Source organism: Sander vitreus, chromosome 24 (genome assembly GCF_031162955.1).
Source record: "Sander vitreus isolate 19-12246 chromosome 24, sanVit1, whole genome shotgun sequence".
NCBI classification, from domain to species: Eukaryota; Metazoa; Chordata; class Actinopteri; order Perciformes; family Percidae; genus Sander; species Sander vitreus.
The window spans coordinates 1,104,318-1,120,866 of NC_135878.1; the positions used below are offsets into that span (position 1 = coordinate 1,104,318).

Consider the following 16,549-nt stretch of genomic DNA (forward strand, 5'->3'; position numbering starts at 1 on the left):
CAGAAAGTCCTATTCAGACAGACAGACAGACAGACGTTATGGAAGCTCGGCCCAGGAGGAACCGGCAACGAGAGCCAGCACATGAGTGGAGTGTTTGTGGTTCGGCTAAAGTGACGAGTTAACATCTGATTTTGGAAACAAAAGCGAACGCAGCGCCGATTGTTGAAAAGGAACGAAGCTGTGCGATACTGTAAACGTCTTCAAGTGTGAGGCTAACCTGTAGGAGTGCACGTAAGGCCGAAATAAACGTAAAACAAGACATCTGACACAACAAAGTGCTCCGGTATGGAACAGCGGAAAACAAAGCAGTGGAGCAAAAGCTCCCTGGAACTGTACCTGTGGGCTGAATGATGAGCAGCGTATGAGACAGAGAGAGATGTCCAGGCTAAACACTCTACACTCGTTTAGTTTGAAATAAAACTGACAGCGTCATACAGCCAGGCTGTCGGCCAATCAGCTGTGAGCTTCTTGCCTTGCAGCAGGTCGACACTCTTCAAACACGCCTCTCTCCTCCTTCCAGGAATAATCTGGTGTCACGGCAGAATACAGGAAGTTGGCAGCTCCAACAGTCAAGCAAAGGTCAGATTCTTGCTTTCTTTTGAGCACGTTTACTGATAAAAATGTTGATTTCAGGGCAGCAACTAGAGATCACGTTTATTAATTAGTTTCTTGATTGTTTGGTTAATAAAAACGTTTAGTTTTTTTGACCCAATCATCCAAAGCTATTGAATTTACCTTCATAGATGACTGAAAGAAACTCTAAATATTAACTAGCTACAAGTGTCGACTAGTTCATTACACACTTGTTAGTTTACATCCAGTGATTGAGATGAAATGTTCTGCTCACCAGTCAGATGTCCATTCGTACAACATTTCCAGAATGTGAGCTGCTAAAACGTAGCAACATTTCTCAACAGTAAACTGACCTTCTGGTGGCGACTTTCTCGTAATAATCCCCCTCTGATCTGCCCTGACAAGAGCTCGACCAATCAATGGTGAGACTTTGAGAAGCAGAGGAGAGAAGGGTGCATTTCAAGAGAAAATGGCTGTTGCCATGTCTAAAGACTGAAGCAGGAGTACCAATCCCTGTCTGAGTACCAGTTAGCTGCTACATCCCAAAATCCTCCACCACTACATTTCATTACTAAACCAGCATGAGCAGTTTCTTTCAAACAGAAGGTCTGAAGGATATTTGGTTCCCAGCCAGAGCAGGCAGGTGAGAGCAGGATGCTCCCTGCTCAACACCAGAAGTCCCTGGTACGGAAAAGGCAGAAACGGACATAACGGCTGAACTGAGATCAGCTGGATTTGGGCTAACGGTGCGAAGGCAAAAATAACACTGAGAAACCTTGAGGGTAAGAACGACGGAAATGATCCATGTACTCAAGACTCACTCCAGCACTGCGTTTTAAAAAACAGAAAAGGCACACGGCAAAGATGGAGGAGGAAGAGGAGGGAAGGTAGTTTACCGACAGTGAAGCAGACAGACAAAACATTTTGTCTGACAGATCAGAAAGACAGAGAGGAAGAGGAGGAGGGATGAGGGCATGTGAGTGGAAACTGTTTTCGGGGAGTGTTCTCTGCATCTAGGGGGTTTCGTTTCGTCTTTAGCAGCGGGCCCAGGTCATCACCGGCGCTCTGGCTTTTGGCAGGAGACTACATTCTGGGGTCGGGTCAGTGAGATTTGGGGGGGGCAGGGCCATTCCAGAGTCAGGCATCTCCTCCTGTAGGTCCACAACACCGACACTATCCCACTCCCAAACGCTTGACGTACAAACATTAAAAAGGAGACGTTTTCATCGCTTCAGGAGGAAGTGCTCCACCCATCCTTGTTTGAGAAATTAAGGTGCAACTTGCGGAGAAAAATAAAATTTAAATTCATGTCCTCTATGGCAGTCTCGTACAAACAGAGACAGACACACCCTCGACACACCCCACCTTCTTCCAGCCAGTTTGTCCTGGTCCAATATGGTTTCAGTGTGGAGGGGGCGGGGTCAGACGCCCCATCGGGTAAGGCCGTATCTGGCAGTTCAGCAGGCAGGTGGGGGGGGTTAAAGGTTCGGGGGTTAATGTACAAAGATGTGCCTCAGTAGCTCATCAGCAGACGGCCGCTGTTTAGTCTCTACAAAGATCCGTTTGAGGAACTCTCGGCAGTGGTCCGACACGTGGGCAGGCAGCACGGGGTTGGTGGGCTGGGTGGCAATCTTAAAGATGGCCGCCATGGCCTCAAACTCCGCCCACGGGGGTCGCTGTGTCAGCATCTCCACTACGGTGCAGCCAACGCTCCTGAGGGCAAAATAACACCAGTTGAAATCAGAACGGAGTGGACGAAATGCGTTTTGTCAGTTCCTTTTTTAAAGGATGAAAGTAGTCTTACTCTAACTGCCATTATTTCAAGTTTAAAATCCACGTTAATACAACTTCTTATGCAATGGCAGGATTTTGATTCAAGCCACTAAATTGATCAGGACAGTTTGGGGGAAACATCAAAGTGTGCGGTCTCACCAGATGTCAGCCTTCCTGCCGTATCCCTCTCCACTGATCACTTCTGGGCTCATCCAGTAGGGGGTGCCGGTCACAGACATGATGCCTGTTCCTGACAGACAGATGGTCTGCAGCCGGCGGCTGGCCCCAAAGTCTCCCAGCTTCACGTTACCCACCGAGTCACGAAGGATGTTGGCCCCTGAACAAAGAAGAGAACGTCACCCAGCTGCATCTTCCTCTTTATGTCAGCTGGAAAATGGCTTTAAGTCTAAAAGCAACTACATCACAGAAATGGTCACCTTTGATGTCTCTGTGGACAATCATGTTGCTGTGCAGGTAGGAAACCCCCTCTAGGATCTGCCGGGTGTAACGACGCGTCACGTTTTCCGTCAGGGCTCCGTATGACTTCAGCTGGTCCTTTATGGAGCCCTTTGGGCCAGAAATGACAGAAATGTATATTAAATGGATGTTTGGATGTTATACTTTTGTGCCAAAACAAATACTGTATATCCTCATCTGATTGTTTTTTTACTCTCAAATATTAATATCATTTTAAAGAAAATTGTGTCTGCCTCTGGCTTCAATACATGCACTAGAAAACAATGTTGAAATGTGACCTCTCTACCCAGTGAGCTACATGAACCATTTTCTTTTTTTTCTGCATTGAGACAAAAAGCGATATCAAGGTGATACATTCTAATTCTTTTAACGACATATTGCTGTATTTAATCCTCATAGTAAACACTCACGCCAGGCATGTACTCCATGAAGATGGAGAGCGTTCGCTCCATTGTGTCTCGCAGACAGCCGTAGTACTGGACAATCCGCTCATGGCACAAATTCTTCAGGAGCTGGATTTCACACTCTAAGGCGCTCACCTCCTAAATGACCGAAAACAGACAGGAAACGTTCATCTTTTCCCTGTTAAAATGCTTCTTTTTTTAAACTTCTCACACATGCACACTAACTGATCAACATTCCTAAATGTCAGACTCTCACCTTGCTGGTCTCGGGACTCTCCGGGTCAAACTGGACCTGTTTGACGGCCAGTTCCCGTCCAGTATCAGCGTCGTAACAGAGAAAAACCCGTCCAAAGGCCCCCTGACCCAGGAGCTTTCCGAGCCGCCAGTTTGTTGGGGCGCGTGGAGCTGGACACAACATGAAAACCACACACAATCAAAACACTGTGTCAAAAACACTTTGTGCGCCTGTTGTCCCCACAAATAAAATCAACAGGCAACTCACAGCGGCTGGGTGGGCTGATGTCCATTACAGACAGGGTTGGAGCGGCCGTTGGGTTAGGGTTGGGTTCAATGTCACTGCCCCTCCGCGGCCTCCTGGCGGGCCCCGGGGCCTCCTCTAGGTCAGGGGTGAAGACACTGCTGCCGCTGCTGGTGCTGGGCGACTGCTCAGTTGGGCTGAAGTTAACAGGCGAGCGGAAGCCGTGAACCTGTGTACGCCGAGCCCGTGGGAAGGTCTTCCGCCCTGCCGAGCAGAGGAAGAGGAGGAGGAGGAGGAGAAGCATGGATCAGGGATATGAATGTAGTCGGAATCGTGCAGCTGTAGGGCTGGGCACTGGGTACTTCTATCGAAAAATGCCTCGTCATTAAATATTTAATTTCAACCCCTAAGGAGTCAATCTCATCAGCGTCAGTGAGCCAATAAGCACGCAGCATGGTTGTACCAAGATCTAATAATGCTTGTGATTGGCTGTCTAACGTTACACATCGTGGAGGCATGCAGGAAAAACTCTACGTTATGTACAGAGACGGGGCTCGTGTGTGTGTGTGTGTTGTATTTTGAGAGGTTTGACTACAGTGTGCGTCACATAGGTGTAAAGAAGACGGAAAAAAATTGTCACGTGTAATGTTGTAATTTCTTTTTGTTAAAATGGATTTTTGTTCAGCATTGTTCACGAACCGTATCGCATTCACGGTATCGGTATTGATACTCCTGTGAAGCTGTAGTGCAAAAAAACCCAATATTTATATCTTACTCATACAGGCATGTTGGGTGTCATTAGAATGGAATTACCCACCATCACTGTAATCTTGAAGGCCGAAGGGAATGCCGTATCGTCGAGGGTACGTTCCACCTTTCCCCGACTTCTCAAACACTGGGATGTCGTACTCTAGAGAGGAAGAGGAGGATGATGAAGAACCCAGAACAATACAATTCATGGTGAAGGCACAAAAGGGAAATGACATCCAGCAGCTGCATGATGGAGTTCAATGTGTTTTGATTTCAGCTACATTATGGCAGAGGGGAAACATCATGCATCAACATTTTGGTGGGCCTGCATTTTATTGTTATTGCCTACACAGTCCAGACTCAGAATTTGAGTCCATTTTCTTTCTTATTCATCAGTGATTAAAATGGTTCTTGACCTTCTAAACACACCTGCACAAACATTTACCTGGAAAGTCCTGGTGGTTGTCTGGGTAGCTCTGCGCTCGCGGCATCCTGGACTTCGGGTAGTCGCTGCACAACATGAAAACAAACGCAAGAAAGTATATAAGTGTATCGAGTTTACTTTAGGCTTGATGCTCATTTAAAAGCTTTATTATTATAATAATTTCTTTTCCATTTATTTGAAAGTGACAGGAAAGGTGGGAGAGAGATGGGGGATGACACACAGCAAAGGGCCGCAGGTTGGACTCGAACCCGGGCCGCTGCAGAGGACTCAGCCTACATGGGGCGCACGCTCTACTGGGTGAGCTAGAGGTCACCCCAAGAGTTTTATTACGTAGGAAAATATAACTAATCTGACCTGCAGATATGTAATATTAAATGACTCTAATCTCCATTTATTTACAACGATCATCAACACTAGTATATTGCTCTATAAATAAAATACCAAGGTCCTGACCTGTCCAGAGGGCTGTCTAAAGAGGGACAACTTCCAGACGCAGAGTTTTCCGGACTACTCATCGACAGCGGGTCCAGCATCTGAAGAAGAGAAAGAAACTCAGAAAAAAAGAAACTCCCGTACTATAAATCATCACATCCTCTGCAGTGCAGGACTCCTTTCCATGTTTGCATGACGTAAAATTCAGCAGCCGCTCATGCCCGTGAAGGACCACGCTGCCTCCCTGCACTGACGTCCTCACGGCCATGCCTACCGGGGCTCAACCATGCCTACCGGGGCTCAACCATTAACTCTTTTCAAATGGAAATCGTGTTTTGAAACAATGCGATTAGCAAATCGTGAAGACAGTGATTAATCAAATGTGCAATATTTGGTTGAAAGTTTGGTGTAACATTTGGTTATGATTAGGTCATGTTTTATTCCTCTTTTTATTATATTTACTTATCTATTTTATTTATTATTTTATTATATTAATGCTGAAATAATGTTACATATCACAGATTGTTTACAGAAATGTCCTATTTTCAGTGGATGTTTGTAACATGATCGTTGAAGGTGCAATATGTGGATGCTGCTGTTGAACTGAGGAAGATCAGACATTTCACTTCACAGGAAAGTACTGATATTTTTTTTTTTTATTATAACTTTAGCTTTGTGAAAAATGTTCTGTGTTTGACTGTTTAATGTTCCATGCTTATTAAAAGACAAACTTATTGCTGGCAGTTCATATCCATGTTCCCATCCTTGCATGAGAATATAGAGCAGTTTTGAGGGTGTCTCGAGTTATAATGCTCCATGACATGTTTTATCTGTTACACAGTGAATATTGAACTTTAGCTCAACTTGGAAAAAATGAATAAATCGCAAATCGAACCGTAATGGCAATATCTGGCAGAAAAATCGCAATTAAATGTTTTTTAAATAATTTAGCCCTAATGCCTACAAGCGTGGCGACTGCTTGAAACACGTCCCATGTACCCAGACAGTGGATGTAGTCTGAACCACACAACACAAGTTATTTACATCCAAGCATCCAGTGGATCACGACTCCCCCCCCCAATTTAAGACCCTCCTGAGTGGTGCTACCTGGTCCATACTCTCTGGGATAAACTCTCCCTCGCTGTTGATGCTGGTGAAGGAGCCGTTCCTCGCCACCTGGTGGAGCGCGTCAGGAATGTATCCTGGTGGAGGGGAGCTGCGGTCCGTCGAATGGGAGCCTGAGGTTGGTGGAAGTGAAATACTTTTTATTAATGTCTAATGGGTGCACTTGTGTGAAATAGTCAGTAGGTGCATCAGAGTGACAGGAGCTTAAAGTCTTACATTTATTTTGGGGAAAAATAATTGATGAATTTTAAAATCAATATTTGTGTTTGCTTCATGTCTGAGCATTTCTATTTTTAAAGAATGTTGCATCAGTCTGACCATGAGACATTATTCACCTATCAAAGCGAGCATACTCTTCTTGTCAGCGACCCTGAATCCCGTGTTGTCCAGCTCCTCGTGGGACGGCAAGAGGTCCATATTGGAGGAAGAATTCTGGGCAAGAAAGAAAACAATTAATTACAACACAGCGAGGAAAGTCAGGAGGTTTAATTGGTTTGCACCCTGTTTTCAGTTTAACTTTTCATGCTCTCATATAAAAGGGAGAAAAGTGTAAAAACACAGCTTCAGAGGTAAAACCAACTTAAAATTTCCAATGGCATATATGCTTTCTTTTAAAGCTTACTTTCTTTGTACTATTCTTTGAAACACAAAAAAAACAAAGCTGCTTTTGTCTGGTGGTCATCTAACATCATCAATTATATAATACAGCTTCATTTTCGGGTGATCAATCCGACTAAAAACACATTTTGTATTATTTTGAAGAATAAAGAAAATTGGTACAATTTAGGATTAAAATCAGTTTTAATTTCAAGGTGTTGTCCTGGTACTGAATCTGGGGGCTGCTCACCTGAGAGGAGATCTGGAGCACCAGGAGGATCTTCAGGCTTTTCATGTGAACGCTGCGATCCAGCAGCTCCACAGCCTTGTCCAGGTCGTCCTGAGTGGTCAGTGGAATCACCAACTGCAAGAAGAAAACACAACTTTGACGTAGATATCCATTTGGTTAAACATTTCACTCAATATCAGCATCAAAAAAAAGGTGCAGGTGTGTGAAGGCTTCATACCTCATTGTTGGTGTAGTGAAGGTCCATCGTCTGACCAAAAGCCACTTTGGCTTTCGCCTTCAGGTCTTCCAGCTTGACGGGTCGAGGGAACTGCAAGATCCTAAAGAGAAGAGAGGTCAGAGGTCAAGAGAGCATAGTGACAGGTCTGCGCTGACAACATTAAAGAGGTGAACCTGGTCGAAGCCTCACCTCTTCTCCCCTTTGAACTCGAACTTCACTCTGACATCGTTCTGTTGGAAAGACAGTCACGTTAAATTCATATCGGATGAATGAACACTGACTAAAGACATTTTATTGTCTCCGATTTTTTCCAGGAAGCATCCATGTTTCCTAAACTGGTCCCCTTTTCTGTATTAACTTGCTGTTGCAACATTTTTTATCAGTTTCACATTAAAAAGTCCCCTCTTTCCTGGAGTGAAACAGCATTTGAAAGAAAAATCAGTATACTTTAACTATAATCAATCTAAATGATTCAATTAGCCTAATGAGTTAGAATGTTGTTAAAGATAAAGCGTTTTGTGTCTTACTTCACTTTATATTCTTTGACTAACATTCTTGCCCAGCATCATGTTTTTTTCTAACGGAGTGGTTACCTGGTTTTTGGGCGAGGAGGCTTTGGGTTTGCCCAGGTCTGACAGGAACGTGGCAGGGCGGCTAGAGCGGTGCAGTTCGGCCAAGTCCTGCATGATCGAGTTCAGCGCCTCCTGCTCATCTGAGTGACGACAACATTTCAGTTTGATAAAAGTTGATGAAGGGTGAAAAAAGGAATATTACTTCAGCCAAACATAACTGTGAACTAACTAAATCCACTTGGTCACAAAAACATCTCAGTACAAAACACATAGGCCTACTTCAACCTAAAAAGGCCACACACACACACACACACACACACACACACACGTATATAAACTGAATGCTAATTATAGTTTAGTTAACATGAGCATAACTATTTACCACTTTTTATTTCTACATAAATATGGCTTTTGAGTCCTGATTTCCTGGGTGGATTTAATTTGATGTAAACTGTGAGCGACATCAAAATGACTCTTCACAATAACAAATGTTGCCTTCTCCTTAGTAGAGCTGCACAATATTTTCTGCAGTAAAAATCTGTTTGAAATTACCTATATTATCTTTCCAGAGCTGCAGTGGTATACATACATACATATATATATATATATATATATATATATATATATATATATATATATATATATATATATATATATATATATATATACACACACACACATATACATATATATTTATATATTGAAGTACATAAGAAGGGTTTATTGTGGGGCAGAGATGTCAAAAAACATTGTTGTTTGGTGAGAAAAAAAAAAAAACATTCCCTGGGTTGTAGGTTTGACAAAAGACGAAGCTGGCTGACTGCCAAACAGTAACACTATCTTAAAAAACACACACATACCCATCATCATGGCACGGCGATTGACCCAGGAGGCCAGGAAAGAGGATTCTCCCATCAAAGGGATTCCTTTCTCCTGCAACAGCAAAAGGACAACATAAATCCTGACATGCAGCTGATCGGGACACAAGTTAGAGCCTGAAGCTGATCAGCAGATCTGCAAACAGTCACTCTCTCCTACACAGGGCTGGGTAATATGGTAAAAATAATTCTCACAGTAACTGTAAAACATTGTCCAAACACTGTTTAAGTGGGAGGAAAGACGTAAGATTTTTGATAACTTTGATAAATAAAAGGAATAAATATTAAAATAAATCATTTTTTTGCAATCATTTCTGTAAGATTGTTATCAATTCATATATTCCCTGACATTTCTTCTTCTCCTCAATCAACACATTAGTTGTTATAACATTAAGTGTTTTAGTGTGAGGTCGTGATGTTACCTCACAACACTAATGTTACAGAGAGGATCTGTATCAGTCTGAAGAGGTTGAAATGTAACTCTGGACAGTCAATATGGCCTCTAATGAGAGTCTATGATAATAATTAATGATATTGATAGATAACTGTCTGCAGGGGACGTAAAATCTGACAAATCCATCACGTTGATGAGTCGGCTATGACACTAACATTTGCTTAGCACTTAACTTTCAAAAAACAAAAACCTCCTTTGCAAACCACTGTGGTGAGCTGAAAAGCAAAGTTGAGTATAAGTTGATACCAACAACACTGCCACTATTATTGCCTCCTGCTTTAAAAAGGTCCCATATTGTAAAATGTAAGATTTCCATGTGTTATTTTTATTATAGGGCAGGTTGAGGTGCTATATAAATACTGTGAAAGTATCAAAACTTTAAATCTCCAGAGAAATGCACACAGCCCGTATTCAGAAACGGTGCCTTTAAACAAACTGGTAGGACTTCTGTACGGTTGTGATGTCACAACTATACTATATAGACCGAATCGCTGTGACGTCACACTAACACAATCACTTCCGGGTAGGCAAATGGCCATTGATTTGAATTGCGGAGATATGTGAAATCAGCAAACTTGGTCATTTCTGTTTTCATTTTCTGCCGTAACTGTAACGTTTAAATACATATAGTTAAACATGATGGTCCGACCTATCTGACGTTTCTGCTGTGCTTATTTTCTGTACCGTGTTGCTTTGATACCATCTCACCACCGGTCGGAATGACTGCTAGTTTGGGTGGTGTCATTTACTTTAGTCTGTGGCCCAACAGGTAAATTAAGTCTCCAAGGGAACGTTAGTGAAAGTGTTGACATATGAAAGCATCAAACATTTTAGATTAAAGTATATCCAGATGTTCCTCGTCCCCCGTTTGCTTAACACCGTAAATTGTACAGGATGCACGCTGATGTTATTGTAAACAAACATTGTAATTGGGTCTTTATAGGTAAAAAGTGCGGTTACGGTCATTTCCCGGCTGCAACGATGGTGCAGAGATGCAGATGGGGAAGACCCAGAAACGCTGCACCAATCAGAGCCCACTGGGCTTTTTCGGGAGAAAGGCTTAAAGAGACAGGCGCTAAAATGGAGCGTTTCATACAGAGTATATTCAGACACACAGTATTGGAAAAATAATGTGTTTTTTTAACATTAAAGCATGTAAATATGTTATAGTAGAAACCCAAAATACAAGTATGAACCTGAAACTTAGCATAATATTGGACCTTTAAACCAACTTGCTAGCGTTAGCGGAGTAGCCCCGCAATATTAACAACTGTTGCTGCAAAATGTGCTTAATGAATGATTTGGCATCTTGAAATATAACCACAACACACAATTAGCTACACATATCTAACGTTAGCTTGTCAGAGAAGCTAAGTGGCTAATGCTAGCCGATAGTTCATTGTACAGCTAGCTAGCTGTCAGGCCAGGGAAGTTGTCAAGCTAAGCTAATGCTAAAGTTAACTAGCCGCTATTCAAGGCTCTCCCGCACTGCAAACGAACTAATTAAAGATCTGATCCGCAAGGTTTCATCTTTATCATCTTGCCTGGTAGATTTAGAGTCACTTCCACATCCACAGGGCCGGTGACAGGAGCCCCGAGCCCTGCAGAGAGCCGCTGGAGGAAGCAGAAGTTTGGCTCCAACTTCACTCGAGTCCTGCTGGGCCACGACGACGAGGCCCGACGGGTTTCAGTGTAGCCTACTGGATCTTCCCAGGCAGACAAATGACACGATAACAGTTTATCCAACAAAGTAACTTCGTGTCTGTGCGGTAACAAAAAAGCAAAGTTAACCGAAAGCTTTCATTTTGTTGCACTTTACAACCTGGTAGCTTCGCTCGCTGTTGCCCCCCCGTTGCGTTAAGCTAACGGGTAATAACAAATGGTTATCGGAAGTGGAGATATTTTGCTGACAAAATAAAAACACAAGCTGTGTTGTGTAGGGAAAATCCCATATGGTTACATATTTCGCATTTTATGTTGACAGCTGTGACCTGGAAATGACATTTTTTATTTTGGTATACTTGACAGGTCTTAACCTCCCAACCTCGTAGGAAGAATCCAACAAAAACACAACATGTGATGTCAGAGACGTGAATTGTTTTCCTAGATCACGATTGAAACTTGTCAAATAAATACATTTGCTAGGTTTTTATATTGCTATCACAGAGAGCACACGGCCAATTCCCGCATAAATGTCCAAAGTTTGGTTTGGAGTCCGCCCTTTTCTTCTTGTGAATGTGGACTTTTCCTTATCATAAAATTAACTGTACAAAAAATAACATTTTTCCATCTCATTACATTCAAAACACATAAGAATGTCTTTATTCTGACATTACATTATTTTCCCGTTTTTCCTTCTTATAAATTGTTGAACATTAAGACAAAATATTATGTTTTACATTCAGTGATAAAACATATCATATTGTTTATTCTTCAAGTTAACAGAAAAGTGCAACAATATCTAGAAAGATACTTATTTTGAAGGAAACGATTTAGAACGTCATTTCCGGTCGATGTAGAATTCTCACAACATCAAGCTGGAGCTGCGATTGTAAGCTAACGCTAGCTACATCTATTGTCAATACATTTTAACAACACAAGCAGAGGAAAAACATGTCAGATACGGTAAGATATACACTTTGAAGAGTCTTTATTGTTTATAGTCTGCACGAAATTTAAAAAGAGACAATTTAGTTGGGGCTCGTATCTGGTTATTTAACATGCTAACTGTTAGCTCATGTAGCTTCAGGCCCAGAGCTCACTGCTTATATTTTACATGCTTTGGTTCTAGTTCATTTTCAAAGGTCAGCTATAAAACAAGAAGTAATACCAGCACGTTGAAACGGAAACATTCACATATGCGAGTATCAGTGTTCAGCATCATTGACATTAAACCTTCGGGCCTATTTGTAATGTGTGTGGCGTTTACATGTTTTCTGCTGCTGAAGTTTGTTTATTTGTTGTTGATGTTTTATAGGAGACAAAACCATCCAGCCAAGACGGTGGCGATAAGAAGGATGGAGAGTACATTAAATTAAAAGTGATTGGTCAGGTGTGTATGAATGCAGACATGATGGATGGGTCTCACAGAGCTTAAAGGAATATTAGTATCAGAATTATGGTCGAAATTAGTTTTCACTTGCACGGAATGTGCCGTGGTCTCGTGCATACCATAAACATATGAAAAGGTAATACAAAATAAACAATAGAACAAAGTACTGCAAAAGTCAAGAACATTAATATAGAAAAGAAATATTGCAATACAAATATGTAAAATGCACAATAGCAAATATGTACAATACAACTGTTTTAAAAAGGAATAGAGAGCTTTACTTCTTTGTGCAGGGCGTGCAAAAACAATCGGGATGATATGATATGTTGATGCATGACTTGTCCAGTCACTTGTTAATTAAGTTTTTTTTGTTTTTGTTGAATGACTCAGAGAATATGTGCACTTTTATTATAAAGTTGTGTGTAAGCTGTGGTTACTTCTTTATAAATAGTGCAGTTGGGGTTGTACCATGTGCATACCGTCTGCACTGGGGAAATCAAGTTATTACAACATATACAAAAAGGTTACATTCCCCCAAATAAGTTTTATATATAGTTGCTTACTTGTGCAATTAAAAGATAGTTATGTTTCCAGAATAAGATTCAGAGTTTCAGAGAAACACATCTATTTATGCATTATTGATATTTATCTAATGTAATTTAATCTTAAGAAACCAAATTAATTTGGGACTTTATGAATTAAAACTGAAATGAATTGGGAAGTCAGTAACAAAGTCCAGCCTTACCTTCAAAACAGAAAGCTGTCACCCCAACCATGCCTGCATTTCTTCTGCTTCTCATCGTCACTTTCTCTTTCCCACAGGACAGCAGCGAAATTCACTTTAAGGTTAAAATGACGACACATCTGAAGAAGCTGAAGGAGTCCTACAGTCAGAGACAGGTATGAGGAAAGAGGGAAATTACCATCAGCCACTCTGTTACTAAATCACACAGGTTTGATTCCTGGTCATAAACAAAGCACTGAAAAAAAACACCACTTTTTAAATGACTTTAAACCTAGATTTTGAGTCTTTGGATTTTCAGACTAACTTTTTTTTATCACGTTATTATTTAGAATAGATTATTAGAGGTCAAATCAACTCCAACAGTACCAGAGAGCATTGTATTAGACTGCCGTGTGTTGTTTCCTACAGGGTGTTCCAGCAAGCACGCTAAGGTTTCTGTTTGAAGGACAGAGAATCGCAGACAACCAAACTCCGAAAGAGGTAAACTTGTCTCTCGACTTGAGCAACCCTCTCTTGATGAAATTTCTATTGATCCAGAGTGTTGTTTCTTTAAAGACATACAAGTTTGTCACGTATACGTTTACTTCCCTTTTTACCTTTCCAAAGTTCCTAAAAACTCATTATAGGATTATGATGAGAGCAGCGAGATCTGGGGATATTTATACTACTGCAATTGTGGCATCTTAAATGAACATTTTGAATATTCTGAACTACATAAAAGTTATTTCTATTACTTTTCTCAAACTGCACCGACTACTTTACATTTAAAATAATAATGCATTTATTCAGTAGCAACACACTTGCAGCTGAGCTAATCAATGAACAAACGACTGCTAATTTGACTTTTAGAACAAAGGGCTTTTTGTCTGCAGATCTGGAACAATTCATTGGCACATAACAGCTTTGAAATATAAATACATGTTCCATTACTGACAGAGATTTAATAGATGCACTTTTAATTCTGCAGATGTAATTTGATGCAAGTAAAACAAGTGTTATACATTTATAGGGGGAAATGACCAGTCAACATGTTGTTTTGGACTTGTTACTGACATGTCTCTCCTCTGCTGTTTGTCCATGTCAGCTGGGGATGGAGGACGAGGACGTCATCGAGGTTTATCAAGAACAGACTGGCGGACTTTGGAATGATTAAACTCATGCATTTCTAATTTTTTTTTTCTTTTCTTATTTTGTATTTTATTTTGTATGTATGTACGTATTTTTGTTCAGTTTCAAACCATCTGGATCAAAAGCGACTCTTATCAGGGCTTCCATATGTGAGGGTGTGAACAGACTGAGGCGAGGAAGAGGACAGTGGGTCTCTGGGTCTCTGAAGTGCAGGGATGCTCATGCTGTTGACCCGAGCAATAGCATTCAAAGTGAGTGTTACACCCAAATATACATAGACAAACATTATTGTGGGTGTTTTGTCCTGTCTTTTTGGGTTGGTCAGCAGAAACAAATCATGCTCTCAAGGAACAGTCTACATTAAAGTAATAGTTCACCCAAAAATCTAATCTCTTATTACATCCGCAGGACGAAGTAAATTATCACGATACTACACAGCTTTGTGTCAGCTTTCTCCAAAGAATTATAAAATAATTAAACCAGAAAATATTAAAGTCTTCAAACAGCCCCTCCTATATAATTTGTGTTCTGCACTTGGGGACCAAAAACTTCAATTTTTTACTTGTTTATCTTCTCGATTTTTAGCAATTGCTCTGCACCCGGTTATGAAAACGGTTATTAACCAATCCCAATAGACATGCGAGTACACATGGACTCTGAAGTCCTTCTGGCCTCTTAAGTTTGAGGAGGCTGAAGCAAAGCTGTGTCTGCTGGGCAGATGTCAAACAGTTTTGGATGCACTATGCCTTTAAATCTGTGTTGGACTAGCAGTGATGCAAACACTGGGTTCATCTTCTATTTCCCTTGTACAGGACATTGAAAAACTAGTTTGCTTGCACCCGTTCATTTTGTTGACTGAGGAGTTAGGCGTCAAAGATACACGAGGCAGTTCAATTCACACATCTTGTTTAACATTCAGGGCCTTTCACAGGCGTTCTTACCACAGAGAGGGTTCATTTTGACACTGTGCTCATCAACAGCTGGATTACTGGGCACATTGTCAACATTTGTCTCTGTAGATTTTGATAATTTGCATTTACAATCACTGTGTGCCATTTAAAATAAAAAATAAAATGCAGCCATCATGAAATTGTAAAATGATACTTGACCTTTTACGGTAATGACATTTTAAACACTTTAAATTAATAATTGTGCTTTACTTGTATGTTGTATTTCGATTGCTATCTCATATGCATCTCCAGGGTCTTTTATTTATATTTGAGAGATTCAGTAATGATATATCTAAATATATACCCGATATGGAAATATTTTGCTCGCTGACAGTATTTTAAACTCAGATGATTCTGTCCTCTAGTAGTTTGTTGTTTGAAAAATCTTAAAATGGTCCTCTACGAACAGTGACATGTTATACTTTGGTGTCAGCCCTTGTTTTTGGAATTAAACTCTGGATCTGTGTACTGTATGACGTTCTTCAAGAAGGCTAATGAGCAGCCCTCAAACTGTGGCATCTGTGGAATTAGTGTGAGGAGATAAATGATAAGATATGTGCAGACTGGGGTGCTGAAGGATGACATAACCAACAACAAAACATGTCTGTTGACAGTCTGGTTATTTCAGTCTTCACAAACACCTATAATGCCTGGTAAAAGCTGCAATGGATGATGGTTGAACTGCACCTCTGGGACTTTTTTTTTTTTTTCAAATTCAGAAGCATGTCAGCTGTCTTCACTGCCACACAATTCGTTTTTCAACATCCATAAACATACGAGTAGCAACTTTAAATCAAGTAGTTATCCTTTTTTTAATGAAATGACACAGTGGGTCGGTGATTATAGATCATCCATCAAACGGTTGTCATTTCCCAGAGGTGTCCTTAAAAGATCTCCTCCGTTGGATTTTTTTCAACCTGACTGTTCATTTTCCTCTGTGCGTCAGTGAACGGCTCAGGTGAACTCCACTCCAGCCAACCCCCCCCCCCTCCAGGGCTGCGTTTTGATCTCAGTGAGCTGATGGGACTGTTCATCATTAGAGGAACATTGATACAGATGGTTTGAAATTTTGCAGATGAGCTTTTTGCTTTTTTTGAATAAAATATTTAAGAAAACCCTGCTGTGTATATTTCAACGAGTGGTTTTGCTTCTTACTGGATATGTAGTAAGGTGTCGACGGAAGGAATGTAAAAGTCCACTTGTGTGAGTGTGTCCACATCTAACAACGTATTCTTGTAGAAAGAAATTA

The 16,549-nt window shown here is 41.0% G+C and overlaps 2 protein-coding genes across 2 annotated transcripts; one reads left to right on the plus strand and one right to left on the minus strand.

The window, feature by feature from the left end:
* Positions 1-1,692: 1,692 nt before the first annotated feature.
* map3k2 (mitogen-activated protein kinase kinase kinase 2) lies at positions 1,693-11,308 on the minus strand. The gene is made up of 17 exons (XM_078243430.1): positions 10,970-11,308; positions 8,954-9,026; positions 8,115-8,233; positions 7,711-7,751; positions 7,522-7,621; positions 7,305-7,418; positions 6,793-6,889; positions 6,440-6,570; positions 5,354-5,433; positions 4,901-4,965; positions 4,523-4,615; positions 3,730-3,969; positions 3,484-3,632; positions 3,234-3,365; positions 2,784-2,913; positions 2,506-2,683; positions 1,693-2,286 (listed from the first exon to the last, which is right to left on the minus strand). The coding sequence occupies exons 2-17, from the start codon at positions 9,006-9,008 to the stop codon at positions 2,067-2,069; spliced, it is 1,944 nt and encodes a 647-aa protein (XP_078099556.1). The 5' UTR covers positions 9,009-9,026; positions 10,970-11,308; the 3' UTR covers positions 1,693-2,066.
* A 610-nt stretch (positions 11,309-11,918) lies between these two features.
* sumo1 (small ubiquitin like modifier 1) lies at positions 11,919-16,415 on the plus strand. The gene is made up of 5 exons (XM_078243845.1): positions 11,919-12,050; positions 12,403-12,477; positions 13,300-13,377; positions 13,631-13,702; positions 14,307-16,415. The coding sequence occupies exons 1-5, from the start codon at positions 12,039-12,041 to the stop codon at positions 14,373-14,375; spliced, it is 306 nt and encodes a 101-aa protein (XP_078099971.1). The 5' UTR covers positions 11,919-12,038; the 3' UTR covers positions 14,376-16,415.
* Positions 16,416-16,549: the final 134 nt, after the last annotated feature.

Bases quoted from the DNA above. Each gene is read 5' to 3' on its own strand.
- map3k2 (XM_078243430.1), bottom strand. From the start codon at position 9,008: ATGGGAGAATCCTCTTTCCTGGCCTCCTGGGTCAATCGCCGTGCCATG. The intron at 8,234-8,953 runs GTATGTGTGTGT...GTCGTCACTCAG, and splicing joins TCGCCGTGCCATGATGATGG to ATGAGCAGGAGGCGCTGAAC. The intron at 7,419-7,521 runs GTATGAAGCCTT...TTCTTCTTGCAG, and splicing joins TTCACTACACCAACAATGAG to TTGGTGATTCCACTGACCAC.
- sumo1 (XM_078243845.1), top strand. The intron at 12,478-13,299 runs GTGTGTATGAAT...TCTTTCCCACAG, and splicing joins AATTAAAAGTGATTGGTCAG to GACAGCAGCGAAATTCACTT. The intron at 13,378-13,630 runs GTATGAGGAAAG...TGTTTCCTACAG, and splicing joins AGTCCTACAGTCAGAGACAG to GGTGTTCCAGCAAGCACGCT.